At 37.8% G+C, this 19,996-nt stretch overlaps 7 protein-coding genes across 9 annotated transcripts; 4 read left to right on the forward strand and 3 right to left on the reverse strand.

The window, feature by feature from the left end:
• Window positions 1–244: 244 nt before the first annotated feature.
• LOC108558692 (activating transcription factor 7-interacting protein 2) lies at window positions 245–8,075 on the forward strand. Of its 2 annotated transcripts, XM_017915682.1 has the most exons (7): window positions 245–417; window positions 1,403–2,382; window positions 5,427–5,525; window positions 5,591–6,346; window positions 6,403–6,956; window positions 7,015–7,294; window positions 7,359–8,075. In XM_017915682.1, the coding sequence occupies exons 2-7, from the start codon at window positions 1,434–1,436 to the stop codon at window positions 7,946–7,948; spliced, it is 3,228 nt and encodes a 1,075-aa protein (XP_017771171.1). In that variant the 5' UTR covers window positions 245–417; window positions 1,403–1,433; the 3' UTR covers window positions 7,949–8,075. The 2 variants fall into 2 exon arrangements, with proteins under 2 accessions (XP_017771171.1, XP_017771170.1); XM_017915681.1 differs by lacking the exon at window positions 245–417 and having other exon boundaries at window positions 1,246–2,382.
• LOC108558693 (ATP synthase subunit g, mitochondrial-like) lies at window positions 2,419–3,551 on the reverse strand. The gene has a single exon (XM_017915684.1). The coding sequence runs from the start codon at window positions 3,118–3,120 to the stop codon at window positions 2,839–2,841; it is 282 nt and encodes a 93-aa protein (XP_017771173.1). The 5' UTR covers window positions 3,121–3,551; the 3' UTR covers window positions 2,419–2,838.
• A 329-nt stretch (window positions 8,076–8,404) lies between the features above and the next one.
• LOC108558696 (transcription elongation factor, mitochondrial) lies at window positions 8,405–10,079 on the forward strand. Of its 2 annotated transcripts, none has more exons than XM_017915688.1 (6): window positions 8,405–8,541; window positions 8,601–8,948; window positions 9,005–9,154; window positions 9,214–9,455; window positions 9,516–9,764; window positions 10,009–10,079. In XM_017915688.1, exons 1-6 carry the CDS (start codon window positions 8,488–8,490, stop codon window positions 10,043–10,045), a joined length of 1,080 nt encoding a protein of 359 aa, XP_017771177.1. In that variant the 5' UTR covers window positions 8,405–8,487; the 3' UTR covers window positions 10,046–10,079. The 2 variants fall into 2 exon arrangements, with proteins under 2 accessions (XP_017771177.1, XP_017771178.1); XM_017915689.1 differs by lacking the exon at window positions 10,009–10,079 and adding an exon at window positions 9,861–9,935 and having other exon boundaries at window positions 8,406–8,541.
• Window positions 9,966–10,439, forward strand: LOC108558697 (p53 and DNA damage-regulated protein 1-like). Its single transcript, XM_017915690.1, has 2 exons — window positions 9,966–10,197; window positions 10,251–10,439. Exons 1-2 carry the CDS (start codon window positions 9,981–9,983, stop codon window positions 10,412–10,414), a joined length of 381 nt encoding a protein of 126 aa, XP_017771179.1. The 5' UTR covers window positions 9,966–9,980; the 3' UTR covers window positions 10,415–10,439.
• LOC108558695 (diphthamide biosynthesis protein 1) lies at window positions 10,345–11,753 on the reverse strand. Its single transcript, XM_017915687.1, has one exon. The coding sequence runs from the start codon at window positions 11,651–11,653 to the stop codon at window positions 10,436–10,438; it is 1,218 nt and encodes a 405-aa protein (XP_017771176.1). The 5' UTR covers window positions 11,654–11,753; the 3' UTR covers window positions 10,345–10,435.
• A 759-nt stretch (window positions 11,754–12,512) lies between these two features.
• Window positions 12,513–18,616, forward strand: LOC108558689 (F-box/LRR-repeat protein 16). Its single transcript, XM_017915679.1, has 5 exons — window positions 12,513–13,471; window positions 16,640–16,931; window positions 17,520–17,715; window positions 17,779–17,927; window positions 17,985–18,616. The coding sequence occupies exons 1-5, from the start codon at window positions 12,776–12,778 to the stop codon at window positions 18,131–18,133; spliced, it is 1,482 nt and encodes a 493-aa protein (XP_017771168.1). The 5' UTR covers window positions 12,513–12,775; the 3' UTR covers window positions 18,134–18,616.
• Window positions 18,617–18,698: 82 nt separating this feature from the next.
• Window positions 18,699–19,949, reverse strand: LOC108558691 (DNA-directed RNA polymerase III subunit RPC8). Its single transcript, XM_017915680.1, has 4 exons — window positions 19,751–19,949; window positions 19,513–19,696; window positions 19,192–19,460; window positions 18,699–19,135 (listed from the first exon to the last, which is right to left on the reverse strand). Exons 1-4 carry the CDS (start codon window positions 19,859–19,861, stop codon window positions 19,085–19,087), a joined length of 615 nt encoding a protein of 204 aa, XP_017771169.1. The 5' UTR covers window positions 19,862–19,949; the 3' UTR covers window positions 18,699–19,084.
• Window positions 19,950–19,996: the final 47 nt, after the last annotated feature.

Consider the following 19,996-nt stretch of genomic DNA (forward strand, 5'->3'; position numbering starts at 1 on the left):
TCATTAATCATCGGAAGTATGGTTTTCTTCATTATCAACAGCAAAATAGAATATTGTATCAAGTTATGGGATTGCATCAGTTATTCCCAAACTTTGGTCTTCCAATGACTACTGACACATGTCAGAAACGATGACTGACGTTAATCGTTGATTCGTAAAGTTATTGAGAGGTGTCGTCGCGTTTTTGACGGTAGACATGCGCAATACCTTTCCGTCAACGCTTGCGCCATGGATGCTAGCGCCATCTGATCAAACCAGTAAAAACGCGCGGCATTAGGTAGTGAGCTTCTTGGGCCGTGTGTTTGTGTCTGCGTTCTTCCTGCGATTTTCCATCATATAACTACTTAATGTGCGAAACGCTGATATTACGAGTAATCCAATTTATTTGAGTCTACTACTACTACAGAATCATACAAGGTACGTTTCAATTATTTTAAGCGTATCCATATATAGAATGCAACAAAAAATTAGGTTCGCGCATGCGATCCTGATAAACGTTAATAACAATATTTTTATATCTAATTGATAAATTAACCTTTATAGGTTAAGTTATATTTTTTTTGATGTAACGGTTGTTCGTGTACACACAGGAAAAAAAAATCGGACGCGCATGCGCCTATCCTAATGACATTTCTACTGACAAATGTCATTCAACGTCAATATTTCAGAATTTTAATGCTTATTCAGCATAATTCGGTCAATTTATTTGCCAACAATGACATCAATCAAATATGATGGTTAGAATGACATTTTGTTTGTAACTATTTGTAAAATATTTTGGTTTTTAATGTTGTTAACAGTGTTCAGAGTAAGTAAATATAACAAATTCATGTTTTTTTCTTACGTTCATGTTTAAATATGCTAAATTGACACTCTTTTAAAAACCATTGAAAGTTACTTAATCCGATTAGCGTTTATCATGTAAGGTGTTTTCTTGGTTATAACTGCAACTGTCGCATTTTCTTAGATTACATTTTTTGTTTATTTAAAAAAAAAATATGTTTTTAATAGACTACAATATTAAAAAATTTCTACAATTGATAATTAATTCCGTTTATCCTACTGAAAAATATAAAATATTTCCTAAGTAATGAAAAAATTTTTTATGAAAAAATATCGTAAACTTTTCGAAGATAGTGCGTCAAACATATATTCAGGTTATATTAGTTCTTGCTTAAAATGGTTTCCAGTATTTAACACCTTATTCTGATAAGAGTAACATCCGAAGTGTAACATATCAAAAAAAGTGTTGCGTTAGCTTATTATTATCGTGTATTCGACCGTAACGTAGTAGTGCTCGTACAGATGGTTTTTTGTTTCTTCTTGTATATCAGTATGGGATCATGGTAGACACCTTGCATTGTTTTTACTCAATCGTTTGTTTCTTTTCTGTTATATATAGTTTATATACGAGAGAGCAATATTGATAAAAGATGGAAAGGACGAAGATAATTGAGAGTGGTGATTGCAATGCAAGCGAAAAAACTGGTTACGAGAATAAAGTGATAAAGAGAGATACGTTGATATTACCAATTAAGGAATATGTGAGAACGGATAGTGCAGACGTGATATTGAAAGCGACGACGGCATCGATCTGCGGCATCATGGAGGAACTGTTGAAGAGCAATAAGTTCGTGATAGTAGGTTTCGAGTTGATCACGATGTTCCTTGTGCAAACCTTCGATACGAGAGTCGAGCGAAAAGTGTTGATCGATACGCCCTTATGGTTGGTGGACAAAGACGTCGCCCAATGGTACAACAACTGTACGCGCAGCATTCTGGAGAACGTCAAGGATTACAAGGGAGGCGAATACTCTCAGGTATCCCAGATACACTTGAAAGTGTTCAACGAGATCAGCAAAACATCCTACCTTAATCTACCAACGGAGATCGAGGCGAAGGATGATGCCGTCTTGAACATACAGAACGTCAGGGATGAGGCCTGCTTCGCTTGGAGCATCATAGCGGGATTGTCACCGGCGTCGAATCTGTCGCGTTATCTAACAACCAGCTATCCTCATTACAAGGCCGTGCTGAAGATCCACGGTCTCCAGATGCCCATCAAAATTTCGGATATACCCCAGTTCGAGGTGCGGAACTACATGAGCATCAACGTTTTCGGCATCGATAGGAACGAAAAAATTCTGCAGCTCTACGTGACGAGAAAGAAAAGAAACGTCCACGTGAATCTACTACTTATCGAAGACAACAAGAAAACCAAATATCACTATTGCCTAATTAAACATTTCTCGCGACTGATGAACGAATCTCCGCTCGATGTGATTGAATGGTGTGACATGTGCATGACACCACAAGGTAGCAACGACCAACTCATGTCACATACGAAAAACAAATGTTCTGCACTATTCTCGGTCGACAATGGTAAGTTACTTTGGCATTAATAAGCGCTGCAACGAAAACTATCCTCGATAAACGTATCTAAAACATAAGAATTTTATACAATGCACATTCTCAATAACTAATGGTAGTAGCAAACTTGATGTCAAACTTATCAAGTATATCTACGAAAACGTTAATCATTTATTAGTGTTGCCTAGCGACAATGACATTTATTTTGTTATTTATTTTTAAGTAGTCGTGATTATATTTCGTAAAAGTTAGAGTTGTGTGCATCCTGTAGCAGAGATGATCTACATTGGTATGTGCGATTTTAAATATTACAAATTTAACCGAAAAGAAAATAGAGAAAACAGTTTCTTGCCGCTGATTGCTGATTGTCATATTTATTCCTTAATATTTTTGAACATACTCAGTATTGCCAATTGGAAAGTAAACAAAAAAATCAATGATCAAAACTGTCGTCATGGCACTCTCTGCTCAGACGTCGTATCCGACGATGTGCCGTTTCCCGATGCATTCGCCCACATAGAACCAGCAGAACACTTCCACGGTGACCAAAGTGTTAAGCCATGCCTCTCTAACTGGCGTCTCCTTCCACGATCCGCTCTTGAAGGATTTGATCCCCGCCGATACATCTTTCATTATCTTCGGAATATCTAACGGCGACGGCGGCACCAACTCCACCTTTGCGTATTTCAGGAAGAGCAGCAACTTCGGTTTTGCAACCACCCACAATTGATCCAGTTTCCCAGCGCTCATTGCACTAATAATTCAATCTAAAAACGACGACTTGCGATATAATAACACTTTTTGACAAGTTAACTTTTGTTTTTATGACGCGTCCCTTTTCATAACACGCCGACCTTGATACGCATTTAGTTATTATTATTATATTCATCATCAAAAATCATCAATTTTCAAGCGAAATAATTGATTTATTTTATACACAAAAGCAATCATTAGATTGTTTTTTACGTAAAGATTACTCGCGAAAGCGCCATCTCCTGTAGCAAGTGACAGTTGTTGGTGCCACGCCCGACAATCTAACGGCATTCCTGAACAATTGACCTGCTTTTATTCATCCTTTGGATATACCTAAGGCAACGAATTATTATACGTAAATTTTAAAAATGTCTGATCTAATGCCAATGCCAAAATTTGTTATTTTTGGTTTTGAACAGTCCAAAAGTCCAAAGCATCTGGTATGTAGGTAGATGTTTTTTCTTTCTCTTCTAATACCTAAACCTAGTGAGAGGAAACTATTTTTTTTTTTTGAAAGGGACACAAATTTGCGCTGCATGTACAATTTATCGATGTGTGCGCTGCGACACAAGCGAAGCAGACTTGTTTGCGCTTCGAAAATAGACTGTTCGTGGTGACCTTTGGATGTCCTTGAAGGATTGGACGATTTCATTCGTACGGATTCGGAGCGTTTGCATAGTTCATATTTCCAAAAAAACATCAAATGCCGTCACATTTAGAATTTTTTAATGAAAAAGAAACGAAAACCTAGGTTATTAGTATATTCTATAACATCCTCGAAGCATGAAATATTTCTACCATTTACAAAACGTATCATTTTTCTAGACTTTTATAGTTTACACATGACAGTACAGCATTTTTTGGTGGACGAAATGTACTTAGGTGCTTGAATTGTACCGACAAAAATGCACACGTCACATTGACATTACAGTAATTGACTAATGCCTATGGTCAGTATATTTTTTGTTTGTACTGAAAAATATTCGTGTTTAGAAAGTGCATCATTAGCAATAATTTAGAAGCGCAGTGTTGCTAGAGCGTTCAGCGCTCATGTGCCAAGTTTCCGATACGAAGGTATTACTTTGTGTGCTGCGGCTACTTGGGAAGGGAAGAAAGGAAAATACATGAAAATCCTGTTTGAGCACGTTGATCAAGACGGACAAATGGTACATCTCGCATGCGTCACCAAAATCGAAAAATTAGGATATTATTTTACTTAAAGTCCTTTTGTCGCGGCGTTATAATTTTTGCATTGATTACGTGATTATGTTATGAGGTCGTTGTCCTTGCGTTGCGCGACCTTGATATTTTCAGTGTAAATAATGCAAAAAACGGAGAAGAAAATTAGCGAAAATGACATTCCATTTCGATTACCAATATTGTTTCGTTATCAATTTTAATATTACTTTTGATCAATTTCATGGGATCGTTTAAAAATATTGCATCTATATTGACTAATATTTTCGTATCATATTGGTAATATATATGTTAATCAATTGCATTGCATTTGAATATTTTATAATTGACATTAGTAGTCTGTCATTAGTAATCAATATTTATATTATAATTACATAATACAAATAATTTATTAAGAAAGTAGCGTATGAAAAAAAAATAATAATTTAGCAGTCGCGGCCATCTTGTGATCGAATTCAAGTAGTCGTCTGAACGTGCACGAGAAACGTAGTTGCGCTGTTGCCGTCCACCTCTTGTGGTGTCCCCGTTATTTTACTCTCCACAGTTGCTCAGTTACACATTGGAACTTCCTTTAGAATTATCTCTTCCTTTGCGAAATCATTTTCCTAATGGCAAACACCATTAATTAACCTAAAAGCAGTGTTCGCCGGTAAGCATAACTACGTCACAAATAGGAAATGGAAATAAATTATATCAACCAATAACGGTTTCCCCACTATTTTTGACACTCCTAAGACTTCCTACTGTCATAATGACATTACGAAAATATTACAAAAATATTAAAAAGTTTTTTATTTTTAATAACACTTATTCATTTAATAATAATTATTCATTTAATGCAAAAAAAATTGATAACAAAATTTAACAATATCATCATAATGTCATATTAATTATTTTGTTGTTTTTTTTTCTTCTTCTATTGAATAGTGATTATCGATAACTATTTTCCGGTTTTTGTTCACTCTTCAGGCATAACCTCAAAAGTGTTCATGAACCCTGTTACGTCAACGTTCCGGCAAATTGTTGTTTTTTTTTTAAATATTATATAGAGGATCTTGTAAAGTAGATATTTTTAGAGATAATAATTGAAGGTTTATCCATTCTAGGTATCAAAATGCCGGTGGCCAATCCCGCTGCAGCGTTCGAAGATGATTCGGACGAAAATGTTAGTTTAGATTTGCACGTCTCTGATAACGACGAAGAAGGTATATACTATTCAGATGGTCAATTAATTGATGATCCCCTAATATCACGAAAATCAAAATTTCAGAAAAAATTAAAAACAATGACATAACAATGGAAAATGAGGACGAGATCTTAAATAAATTCGACGTTGCCGATGACGCCACGAAGCAGAAGTTGGACAAAGTCAATGGAACGATAGCGCGCAAAGATACAGAAACTGTGAATCAGATTGAACAAACGCTTAAAGATGCACTTAAATCTACGGATGTTATTGTATCGAATGGTGCCGAATGCAACGGCACAGAGTCGTCCAGTGTAAAAGAGGCTGTATCTGAATGCGTCAATAAGGAGGAAAAGAAATCTGACGATGTACAAGCAGTGAAGGAAAGTAGTAAAGATGAGGGAGAAAGTGAAGACTTTTTGTTAGTTCTGCAAGAAACTACATCTGATGCTGATGAAAATCACGACGAGGCATCAAACTCTGACGATGTTGAGGAGGATAGCGGTGAAAACAATGAAGCAGCTGAAGAAACTACTCATAACGAAGAGATGACGCAAACAGATGAAACCAAGGATGACCAAGCTGAGGAGGAAGATGCTATGGAAATTGAAGAACCACCCGATCACATCGACATCATCGAAGAAAACGTCAGGATGTCAGGGGAATCGGAGGCAGTTTCTGAGCGAAAAGAGAAAACGGACATGTTGATACTAGATGAAGCTGCGAAAAAAACTACTACTGATGACGATAATAAAGAAAACGAGAAAAACTCGACTGCTAAAGAGGGCGATGAACGAAAGAGCGTATTGGAATCAATTTTGACTACTTATTTAGTTAAAGGTACGTGCAATTCATATGATTTATATAATTTTAAACTATTTATGTATTGTAAACAGGTCGAAAGGAAACGACAACGAAGCCAAGCAAACGATTATTGGAAGAAGGCGAACAGGACACTTCTAAACGCGCGAAACTGGACACGGAAGCAAAGAGCATAGTGAAATTGACGAATTTCAAACGGTTTATGTTGGATAAAAAGATGACCGGTCTAACAAGGGATCAGTTGGAAGAGCTTTGCATACAGAAAATGTGCGAGTGCATTGTACAACGTAGCGAAATTGGAGAACTGAAGATGAAAATTAAAGCTCATGAGCAGGTCTTGGACAGCTTGAGAAAAGAGGCTGTGTTGCTCGGCAAACAGACTCGTGATCTTAACATCGTGCACCAAAAGGTCATACAGGATGTAAGCAAGATGCAAGAGAACCGCGACAAACCGTTGATCTTACCCAAGATCACTAGGTCAGTGGGATTGCAGGCGTACGTCCGAAACGAGGATACTCGAAAAACTAAGAAAATTCCAATCACAACTCCAGCAGCTACACTTATAACGAGAAGTCCGAAGGTCAACGGTTTGACACCTATAATCGCGAGATCGTCACCGATCAGCCGAGTAAGTTTCATCTCTTCTTCATTGTTTTTTAAACAAAGTAATAACTTTATGTTCTTAGCCTAATCCTCAGCAAAAGTCTGTAGCAACTACCTCTCCTAGGCAGCAGCAAAATGCGAAGAGCGCAACTCCGCAGACTCCGCCCATAATCGCAACTGGAACGCCCCAGCGAAACGATAAAGGCGTTATCGATCTCACCGACGAGGATGACAAAGCAAGAAATTTGCATCCCAGTATTCCAAATGGCACTAAAGTTAATATGATCAATCCACCTAATGGTCATAAATTCGTGGTTATGCCGAACGGACAACCCATGATGGTGAAACTTGGATCAATAAAACGTAAGCGCACCATTCAATGTGATGTGAGTTGTGATGTTATTAAGTATATATGTGATATTTGCAGCAAATTCAAATATCGTTATGCCCCAATCGTTATTGCGGCCTGGTCAAAATGGGATGACGAATGTTCCTAACAGCAGCAACAAAGTTGTCCGATCTTCTAATGTTCGCATCGGATCAACAGCTAACATCGGGTTGACCACTGGAAAGAGACAAACCGCTCCTGTTCAAGGCAACATTCGATCGTGGAATAATTATCAAGTTAACCAGAAGATCATCAGGCATCCAGCACCGCTACCCACTGGTCCCGATCAACCAGGAATTTATTCATCAAAGGCCGTGCCTCCAAAACCTCAGCTGATGCTGAACAAGACTCCTTGCGGTACGGGTATAGTGCTGTCATGGAAGATGCCATATAAACTGGAATTGTACGAGGAGATCGCCAGCTACCAGCTGTATGCATACCAGGAAACCAAGAGTGAACCTAAGACTGACAGTTGGGGTAAAATCGGCGACGTGAAAGCCTTGGAGCTTCCTATGGCCGTCACGTTAACACAATTCGCTGTTGGCAACCGATACTATTTCGCTGTGCGTGCTGTTGACGTTCTCACAAGGCATGGATCATTCAGTGAATATCAAACTATTTTATTGTGAGAATCTTATTTAATACTATAAAGTGTACAAAGTGAGAGAACTTGAAAGAGAGAGAGAGAGATGCAGATTTCATGTAAATGTAGAGTTTAATTTATTGTAAATGCCTGTGGCAAACATTCATTTTCAACTTGTCTTTATTTTAACAATCAACTATTTCCTTTTTATACCAATATAATATATATATGTTAAATCATATATATTGTTAATCAAATAAATTGTATTTTGTTTTACGTACACGTACACACACATATATGTATATATAAATATCTATAAATTATGTTAATTTGGTTTAAATAAATTTGATAAATGTAGACAGCAAAAGCATATTGCTTTTGCCGAAACTGCATAAAAAATATGTTTAACATCATGTAAAAAATAAAGCAATATAATCTAAGTTAGAGAAGAATAAGTATTTATTGTTTTTTGAGCTATTTTTGGTATAATAAAATTTATTATGTACATGCGGTTGTATAACATTGATTTGAATTTTGCTTGAACTAACCTAAAATCCTACTAAGCTACATACACAGTATTTCAATATGATTGTATTATCATATCTAAGACCAGTTTTTAGTTTAAGCGCTCGTCAAATTGTAAGTGTTTGAAGATTTTCATGTATATTACTATAATCAATATCGTTTTGATGATACAGGCAAGATTTACTTCCACCAATGTCTGTCCCAACGAATTCCAATTCAAATCAAATTACTCATCCGAAGAACAGCAAAAGATTCTGAGCATCATCAATGAATCGAATGCTGAAGAACTCTCGAGGTATGACATGTCTCAGGCAAGGATAAAGAATTTGGATATGTGGAGAACCAAGAATGGACCGTTCGTGACGCTCCACGAAATTCTAGAGGTCGAAGGTTTAGGTGAAAATGTATTGGATAAACTATGCAAGAGCATTATTTTCAATAGGAGCACCGACAAAGTCGTCAGCACAGCAAAGAACCGTAGACAAGTTCTGACTCCTCAGTTAGACTCACTATTAGCAAATGTGATTATAAACTGTTATGATATTTGAAACAAATTCAATAGTCGTACTATTTACAGAGTTTGCAAGATGCAGTTGGAATCCATTTGGCGCCAACAGGTGTGAGTTGGTCAAAGATGGATAGAGGCTCAAATTTAGTACAATCTTGGAACTACATTGACTTTATGTCAGTTCCTAAGAAGTTAACTCCAACAGATATATTTCAAATGGTAAGTTTTTTTTTTTGAAAACTATATGATTTGCAAATCTAAGTTTTTTTGTCACACAGTCAGTTAGTATTTTAAATAAGCTGCCAATTGGAGAAGTGTATGTGATGGAGTCCTCACAATCTGCTGGACCTCAAAACAGCAATATGAAGCAAGCTCCAACTTATACTCAGCAAATTGAGCTAAGCTCAATGCTCTTGGCGCTTCTCAATACAAACAACAAACATGCCATCAATATGGGAACTCAGGAGAATCCTAGTTATGAAAACAATGTTTACTACCTAAGATCAAATCTACCTGCAAGGTATACCTTTAACATAAGTTTGTGTTAATCATAAATTAATTATGTGTTATCTGTTTGTAGAATGTTCAGGACCTTTGTGGGAAATGAAAGAGTCTCAACTACAGGCATTGTTAAACAACTTTTAGATAAAGATGATAGTTTGCCTTGTTCCACCGTAGAATTCCAGGATAATTTGAAGGAATATTATTTTAGCCAGTCCGCGTCTCGCAAGGATCTGCTAGGACAATCTCTGATGCTGGTTATAACTTTCATGAACTTGTGCATATACAGAAATCCAAACAGTTTAGCGGCTATTGCACCGGGACGTAGGTAAATTAAGCTAAATATAATTATATTGTACATATTGTTTAAATAATTTTAATGTTAATTTTCCATTATTACAAATAATTCATTCATAAATGGAAGTATTGAAATTTGATTAATTTATTTCTGCAACCTAACATAAACAAATGTTCGTTTGGTTGCGAAGTCAACTCATAACCTCTAAATAAGCAGTAAATAAAAGTTAGAGATAAAATTGTAAACATGGATAAAACGTTAACTTATTTAGCAGAGGTAGAGGCTGTAGCGCAAGAAATTATCCAACATAAAGAAGAAAAGTTACGACTTAGTAATAGTCGTAATAAGTTTAATGAAGCGTTGAGGTGTCTGCAAAAAACTGAGCATAGAACAACATTCCTGGACTTGGGACGAACCCTGTTGGAGTTCCCAAAGGATTTGGCCATGGATTTAATACAAAAAGGTAACTTTCAATTTGAGAAATGATGATTTTGCTATTGTTTATCTATATTGTAGATATCAAAGAGACTACTGATGAGATCGATAGATTGCACAGTGAGATAAGAAACAAGGCTGGTGTTTTGAGGGATCTGGAGCATGAAGAGAGAATAGTGGGCTTTGGATTAAAGCCATTAAGTGCTAAGGAAGCAAGTGCTTTAAGTAAAGCTATCAATTATTAGGAGAATAAAATTTATTGGACACTAAGTACATTTTCCACAACATTTCTTCAAACTTAAATCATCGGAAGGTTTATGGTTGGGAGTCCAAGGTCCCAGGCTGCCGTTAGCATAAAAGTCCATTGGATAACTGTTGTTGGTTTCTTTGGATACCCATGGGGCATTTCCCAAGCACACCGCTAATTCATATGGGGTCAGCAAGGCCTTGTCAAAGGCGTTTCCCCAATCAATGGAAAGACGTGGACAGGCGATTTGCACATACGCATCCAATTGGAACAGTTTCAATTTATCTGGAAAGATTTCTGACAACAGAATAACAGTGGTTGTTTTATTATGCTCCTTGAGTTTCTTCTGCAAGTTTTCCACAACTTTCACACTTCCTTGCCTTCCCAATGTTCCCATGACAACACCAAAATCTTTAGCATTCTTTGCAGATTCTATAGATTTAAGCCTGTTCCTTTGCATTTCTTCATGCTCGTAATACTCTTTTGTGAACTTTTTGTCATATGGATCATACCTGTATGCTTGTAATCTAGGATTTGCGATCATTGCTGCCTCCAAGTGAAACCTGCCATCCCCCAGATAGATGATCGCATCAACACAAGTCATAACAGGTGCAGTGCATCCAAGGATTTCACCAGGAGATAGCGGTTTAAATTGGGGTATCTTTGTGTGGTATCCTGCAGCATCCAACTCCTTGCTAACTGCCTGCAGTGTGGATATAAACTGGATCGTACTTACTAAACCCAATCTCGTTTTTGCATCAAAATTCAATTTGATTGTTTCTATTAAATGTAATGGGTCTATTTTGATGTCAACAAATACATAGAGCACCTTGAGTCCAGCTTTAGGATCCATTGGAACTAAACAGCTGTGTCCATAATGAATCAACAGTTGCACCCCCAATGCTTTAGCAGTGATATCATCGATGCAGCAAGCCCCATAAGTTACGTCACCCATGATCAGGCATTCGGCTCCAGTGAACTCCAAAATGATATCAGCTATTGTTGTTGAGTAGAGGAGCAGTCCTTCTGGCATTTGAAGAGCCACCATTGTCGCTTTCAATTCTTCGATGCGCCATAGCGTTTTGTAAATCTCAAAGTTGTAGTTGCTCGGGAGATCTTCAATGGCCCTTTGCAATTTAGGGTTCTTCAAGATGTGCTCCGGAATTTTATTCACTTTCGTGGCTCTCACCACTTTTCGCTGTGGTTTTGCCTTTATCACCACAGCTGTTTCTTCCATCGTAAATGTACAAATCGAGCAAATTGTATGAAACTACTGATAATACAAGAGTGCGGTTATGTTTATTGTCAAGCAGTTCAAATATTCTTTAGTAGATGGCGTAACGCAAACTAATTAGTTTCAGTTCAATCATTTCATATACAGGGTGTTCATATAAAATTTATATTATTATTTTTTTCCACATTTATCAACAATTTATTGAACATTATTTTTATTAAAAATAAGTTACTACCACAATTCGACAATATGATCCAAAAAAATAAGAGTTGCGTATTTCAAGCTGTATTTGATTTATTACGTATTTTGGCAAAGATAAAATGCAGCTGCTGCTGCGTTAGTATTTACGACCTAAATCGTATCCCCTCGATACTACTTGCAGCAGCTTTGCACACATCAATTATCAACCCTAAGAAGCATGCATGAGTCACCTTTTGAGAATGAGAGAATAACGAATAATCTCCCCCTTCATACTTGTTTGTTGTTGTTATGTGATTCAATCAAGTAAACAGAAATTTAAGCCAAAAAATGGCATAATGGTTATTATACATTTACAGTGTCGAAAGAACAGTTATTGTCTTTGTTCTATACAAAATTAATATAAAATATGAAAATGATAAGTTGTTATTTGATTTTGGAAGGTAAAAAATACGTTAAAATAAATGTGAGTTGGTGCAGTTTGTGATGGTATGGCGAGAGAGAGAGAAGTTGTAGTGCTGGTTTGTTTGTAGGGGTTGTTGGTTGGGTTTAAGAGAGGGAGAGTTTCGTTTGTGCTTGAACTTGAATGAAAAGCGTCGCGATGGCGATGATGGTGCAGAGGGTGCGAGTTGGAAGAGGCCGCGTGGGGTGGGAGTTTATTGATCGATGGTCGCGTATGGCGTGCGGAGTGTAAGAGAGCTCGTTCTAAGGGTTGGCGATATTATCGACTGGCTGGGTAGTCCCGCAGTGGAGCGGGCAAGTAAACACAGTGCAGTGCAGGAGACGAGCGTGTCTGCATCAGAAGCAAGGCCGACGACGAAGAAATCACAGAGGGAAGGATTGGATTGGAGATGTGGTGCTCATGAGGGTGCGCGTGTTCCCAGTGATTTTTGCATGATTCGCGTGTTGTCCTGATCGCAGAAGAGAATGTCCTCCATATCCGCCCAGGGGGTGGTGGAGCGAGCGTCCGCGGAGCTATCGAAACGCATCAATGGCCTCCGGGGCAGCAAGCATCATTCAGCCAAGGGCAGCGTCATGGAGAGGGTCACGAACGTCTTCTGCGGCAGCAGCAACAACCCGGTCACGGCTCCGGAGAAACCGTCCCGTTTGCTGCCTAGAGGTGGTGGAAACAGCACGTCCACGACGACGACGACGTCTTCTGCCACCTCAAAAGCTCTCAGCAGCCACGCGAGACAGAAGCAGCAAGCTGCAGTTTCGCGCTCCTTCCTCCAGGCCCATCTCACGTGGGATCAGCTGATGGCCGCCGACTGGTTCCTGATGAAGTTCTTCCTGTACTTCAATTCCAGCGAGCGGTGCGTGCTTGCGCAGGTGTGCTCGCTGTGGAGGGACGTTCTGTACCGGTCCCCCAGGTACTGGTCCGGTCTGGTGCCGGTCGTGCAGTGTCGTGAGCTCAGGAACTTTCAGCAGCCGGAGAGGGCCCGACTCTACGCCTCTTGGGTGTGTCGTGGCTTCCACACGCTCGGCCTCATGGCTGCTTCCGACGAGGATGCCCTCGATCTGGTCAGCTCGTTCCCGCTCGCCTCCAAACACGTGCACTCCCTCAGTCTCAAATGCTCCAGCATCACAGACAGAGGTTTAGAGACACTGCTGGATCATCTCCAGGTATACACTACTAAAATAATACTTTGTGCACTCACAGTTCATATGCATTTTGAAGAAAGAATATATTTACCTTTAAAATGCCAATACTAAACTGAAAAGAAATTATATATTTACAAAATATTATAGAATGAGGATTGTGATAATATTTCCAAATTTTAAAAAAGTGGATGCGCCAGGCAAATAAATTATTATTTTTTACATCATATTGATCAATCAACAACAAAAATGTTGTAATAGAAATAATTTTTACTGTACTGTTATAAAAATCAGTAAAGTCGCTAAAATCATCTCCAAATGGCAATAGCTAAATCCTAAATATTAATTACATTACAAATTAGTTACATAATACTAACATCAAAATTATTTCAACGGACATAAACTAAACATGTGTTCACATTCGATGCGCTGACATATGCTAGATCATCAATAATAATAATATACAATAAATATTGATTCTGAAACGTTTCCGTTCTGCACGTTTTATCGTAAACATTCGAGAGCCTCGCATTTGCTCGTTCGGCGGCGCGTAAACAATGCAGATTATCCAACAACAACGGCGTACACAAATTGCTACAAATGCATGCAGGTCAATATTTACACAGACAATGCACACAATTTCAATATCTCATACAATATTTATCACTATTCGAAGAATTCACTAGAAAATAATATAATCAGATATATTTAACGTAAATAAAATAAATTTGATATTTGCTTTATTGTATGAAAAGTTTTCATACTGAAATTGTCTAATTGTGTTTCATGTGTTACATTTATTCAGCCTTCGCCGCGTTACTAGCTAGATATGCAAAGACATGATGGAAATAAACTCTGAACATGTTTGATCGATATTGAATTAAAGTTACAACACGATACTATTGTAATAAGCGTTTTTTTCTGTCCTATTATTCAACGCTCTGTGTCTGTATTTTAAACGCTAACAAAACAAAAGTCTATACAAAAAAATTATAAATTAAGAGAATTTAATTTCAAATGAATAATGTTCGTTAGACATCCAAGAAGAGCATATAATTACAGTCGTCATTTTCATATGATGGCATCCATGAATAATGGATCGGGGAACTTCTCCAAGCATTGCATGTGAATTATTCTATCTGAATTGTAAATACAGCACAAAAAAAAAACTTAAACTCCACTTGCAATTGAATATCTGACCTAAAATCCAAAGTGCATTCAATAACAACGAAAACTTTTTTTAAAAAATGTATGAGGAAACAGAAAAAAGCTTCCACCATTCAATTCAAACTGAAACTAAATTAAAGCAAATGAATAAAATAAACTTTTGTTGCGTTCGGATATTCAAGTTTTCTTTTGTATTGTATTATGAGATAAAACCAAAACTATTGATTTTTGCTAATCTGAAAATAGAATCACCGGGAAATCTGCTCAATGCATCAACAACCTGAGGCGGTTTGAGAGATACTGCTTTTTTTTGCTACTATAAATTCGGTTCAGAAAGAACCGCTTCGTGTATCTGTTTCGGATCCCTCGAAGCAAGATTACAATCACAAAGGGAAAAACCGTTGCCCGGCGCATCCACATTTAATAACATTATAAATACAGGACACGAGATATTTTGCGGCGTATATTTTTTCCTTTTTCCCTTTGGCGCCGACGAATCAATAAAGAGGAAGCATAGTTCAAAGACACCTCTACTTTATGCATACACACACAGAGAGAGAGAGCGTTAAAATAATAAATTTAGCGTGAACGCTGATTAAATTCGACGCTAAAACTTTTGCCCTTAAGTGTCTCACTCTTTGCATATTTTACACGCGAAAAGTGGTCTCCCACAATTTAATCCGCGCCACGGCATCTTCACGCTCCCAGGCTTTATCTTTATGTAACCTAAATTCTATATTTTTTAAATTTATCTTTAAATACAACATTTAAATGATTATTATTCATATTCCTATAGGGAATGAATTTCATGTAAGTAGTTTATTGCATCGATCGTTCGTATGGATTCCCCAAATGTAATTCATTGATCGATATGAAGCCGGTAACAAATGACCCGCTTAACGTCGAGAGACCGACGGATTCATAAATTGTGCGGATTTAACGAGAAAATAGAGGGACGCAATATACGTAAACCATTAAATATTTCCTCACGCCGATCAAACGCCTGCTGGTGTTTGTGCATTTCTGCAGAGAAACACACGCAAACTTTTTATTTATGCATTTGACCCTCAAAGCGGAATTCCGAACAAATCAATAGTTTTCACGCATCGCAACTTTGCTTATTTTCCATTTCATCCACACGAAAAACCAACCATATTATTTTAAACTCTTTCAAATATATGGTATGGATTAAAAATCAACTTTTACTTTGCGCATTGTGGGATGTGCCTGCATTGATTTTCCCGGTTTCGCATCGTGAATGTTGCAGAATTATGTGTGCGGAAATGTCTTTGGCACAGTTATTCACTTGGCAAAGAGAGGAGAGGACGTCGAAAAGAACAAAAGGGCGGCAATGAATGCGGGGAGAGAGAGAGCGCGTCTTTGGCGCCGTTCCAGGCAGGCCAAACTTACACTTCAATTCGATAGCACACATTTCGCAAATTACTTACGGACACGTGCGATGTCTAACGAAGCCCCCGCATTCATTCGATCAACTGGCGAAGATCTAATTAGCGACGCTCCCTGCAGCAGCAGCAACAGCAGCAGGTTTCAAATTGAATTAGGAAAATAGGTGCACCGAGTTGCGTAACTTGATTTCGGTCGTCCTTTCAACGACAGCACCAGATTCTGAATGTGAATAAATTCAGTCAGATTTCATTTAACATTGCGCTTTAGGGAAAGTCGGTAATTTCAATAAAATCTAGTTTTCCACCTTTTGTCTGAAAAAGTAGGAGTAGGTTTCAATAGCAATTTGAAAATTGTTGATGTTGAAAACCTGTAATGATTAATATAGAAGAGAAAAATGTTCGTCGGGAAACTAATATGTTGATCTATGTGAGATTGAAAAATGAATAATTTTAAAAATCAAACCTTTGCTGTGCAGATGTGTGGCCTATTTCCGAGTGAAAGAAAAAACGAAGCAAGACTTTTCCGTTCATGTTTGAAATCAATATTCATTATGCTCGTCGTATGTTTGATGCGAAGAGGAAGAAGACCTGTTGATCGAATTCGTTTTATCCTTTGCAGTCGCTGTTCGAGCTGGAGTTGGCCGGGTGCAACGAGATCACAGAGACAGGACTGTGGGCGTGCCTGAATCCTCGGATCGTTTCGCTGACGCTGACGGACTGCATAAACGTGGCCGACGAGGCCGTGGGGGCGGTGGCTCAGCTGCTGCCCGCCCTCTACGAGTTCTCCCTACAGGCTTACCACGTCACGGACGCCGCTCTCTGCTACTTCTCGCCGAAGCAGAGCAACTCCCTGAACATCCTCCGCCTGCACTCCTGCTGGGAACTAACCAATCACGGCGTCGTCAATATCGGTAACTATCGTTTCTACTCGACTAACAACGAGCACTGCCGATATTGTTAAATCAAGGCAGTTAATGTCAGTATTCATTAGAAAATATATGTATATAAAAAAACGAAAATCAAAATAATTTGTAAATGGAAATCTGACCTTGCAAAATGTATCTAATTTCATTACGATTGCACGAATTTAGGAATATCGACGTTCTCGGTGCTTTTCTTTAGAATCACTCACACAAACACAATTCACTTGCAACAAGAGCGACCTACTAAAGTAACAATAAATAAATGGTGGTAATACCATGGCAACAGCAAACAAAAGTATTACGCAAACTTTCATGTGTCACTTTAATCGTTAGCACAATTTAAAAAAAAAACTAGGCTATCGATTGCGTCCCCCTTTGCAATTGGACATTTACAATTTGCCCTCCGATGCTATCATTAACTACTTCGCTCTTACAATTTGTGAAAATTGAAGTTTCATTGTCGAGACTAATTATTTTATTCGTTGAATTCACTTTGCAAGAATCGGCTCGATTTGTACAATTTCGATGTTATCGATTTTTAATTAACAATTATATATTGATTGTTTTCATTTTCAGTCCATTCTTTACCCAATTTGACGGTGCTCAGTCTGTCCGGTTGCAGCAAGATAACCGACGACGGCGTCGAGCTGATAGCCGAAAACCTGCAGAAGCTGCGATCCCTCGACCTCTCCTGGTGCCCCAGGATCACCGATGCTGCCTTGGAATACATAGCCTGCGATCTCAATCAACTCGAGGAGCTAACACTAGATAGGTAACACATTAAATCGTACGAAATCAATGGATGTATATATTAAATTCGGGATTTGTTTTGCAGATGCGTCCATGTGACCGATATTGGTGTGGGTTACATCTCGACGATGCTCTCCCTGTCGGCTCTATATCTGCGCTGGTGTTCGCAACTCAGGGATTTCGGTCTGCAACACCTATGCGGCATGCGAAATCTGCAGATCCTATCGTTGGCGGGTGTGTTAATTTAATCACATCTTAAGCATTCAGGAAATTAATGTATTCTCTTTCCAGGTTGTCCGCTCTTGACATCAAGTGGATTGTCCAGTCTCATACAGTTGAGGCACATGCGAGAACTGGAGCTCACCAATTGTCCGGGAGCTTCGAAAGAACTCTTCGACTACCTTCGGGAGCATCTGCCGCGGTGTCTCGTTATCGAATAATCGATTTGTATGGAGAAGATACGAGATGGGTTGCAAACCTTGATGTCCACTTCAGCATTACATAGGGAAAAAAACGTAATTCGAGCAAACTTTAGTCGAAGACGCTTACAACTCACCACGTAATTGTTCAAATGGAAGTAATGTGATGAGAATGTCAACCGGAGAAGCGTATATTTTTATAGAATAGTGAGAATATATCTAGGAGACGCAACCCAATCCGAAACGAAGACATTGTCCTCAGAGGTCATCAAAAAAGTAAATAAATAAAACCTCGAGCGCAAATCGCGTCTCGCGAATATCACCCGTCGATGTGCTAGTTTCGTGCAATAACTAATATCTTGGAATATTAACTTGTAAGTCCTTAAGAGAAACGTGGAGCGCGTATTTTTTATTTGTAAATGTACAATCGTGATTAGGTTCCCCCACCGTATTTCGTTCTCTTTCACTTATTCAAGATGTTTCTTTTCCTCTCTTTCTCTCCCCTTTTTTTAAATGTTTTATTTAAATTTGTAAATAATGTAAGAATATTTGAACGTTTTAAAATAATAATAAAAAAAAAAAAGAAATCAATATTGAAAAAGAACACAGGTGTTATTTAATAAGAAAAGACTGCTATATTTTTTAGTAACTAAGTTTCCGAACTTTACCAATCTGCAAATTTAACAAACCGCACTGTCGCTTCCACATTGTTATCTTATATACGCGTATAAACATACTTAAGTCTATTAAAGACCAACTAGATCCGAAAAAAAAACACAAAAAACAATTTGCCAATTACAAGAAATTCCGCTTCACACAAACAAAACGAAAACTATGCATAAATGCGGAGATTGGTAACTAACTACTAATAATTGATTGTTAGCAGTTTTTCTTTTTGTAAGAGAAATATAAATTTATTGATAATAAAATTAAGTAACTATTATATAAATATAATTAATACATACATAAAAACTAATTGTCCCACCAAGTCAGTAATCCCAATCCAGGCTCATTGATGCTCCCCTAAAAAACAAATCAATCAATCGATGTTACAAAAAATCAAAATAAACCAAACTCACCGTTATCAAATAGGGAATTTTATTTTCAGTTCCCTCAGAATTTTCCTGCTTGATGACCTGCGTGTTCGGTTGAGTGGGGCAGGTCTCCTTGAACGTTTCAGCTGTTACGCGAAACCTGACTGTTTCACCTGCGTCCATGAAGAGGTCATGTTTCTCCCCATCACCTAAATCGTACTCCCAAATCCAAGCCTGCTCGGTTTCATCAAACCGAGACGGATGTTGCAACGCGCTCGGGGGAATGATAATATCATCAAAGAAACCCATGGAAACTAAAAGTTGAGTTTTTAATAACATATACATTGTTAAACAATTGAAGCTTACCTTGTACTCCATCCTTTGTGCAGGACCGTATTTTACCCAAGAGTATTTCTTCTACGAACGGTCTGAAAACTATGTATCTGAAGGTTACTCTGGTGTGTGAAGCCCCATCTCCGGGGAATATAAATGAATCTTGCAATTTCGTTATATCGTGCAACGCTATGCACAGTCCAACATTTAAAACAACCTGAAATTAGTACTTTTTAATTGTTTTATACACAAATGTGTGAAAAGTACTTACTTTGTTTGCTAACTTCTTATCCAACTCACGTGCTATTACAGTATTTAACTTTAAATTGAATACGTCCGGTGGGATACGCGTAACATTTTCCATCTCTGCTAAAATATACATATTGAAATGTTTAAATTTCGATGTTTTTGTTGCTGAAAGTTGTTCCTTTCTAGGTTAAAATTTGAATGAAATGTGTACGCTCCTACTAAAAGATAATAAACGAAATGCTACATAAAATACCACTAGATGTCGGTA

The sequence above is a fragment of the Nicrophorus vespilloides genome, unplaced genomic scaffold, assembly GCF_001412225.1.
Source record: "Nicrophorus vespilloides isolate i.1.1-1 unplaced genomic scaffold, Nicve_v1.0, whole genome shotgun sequence".
Classification (NCBI taxonomy): Eukaryota; Metazoa; Arthropoda; class Insecta; order Coleoptera; family Silphidae; genus Nicrophorus; species Nicrophorus vespilloides.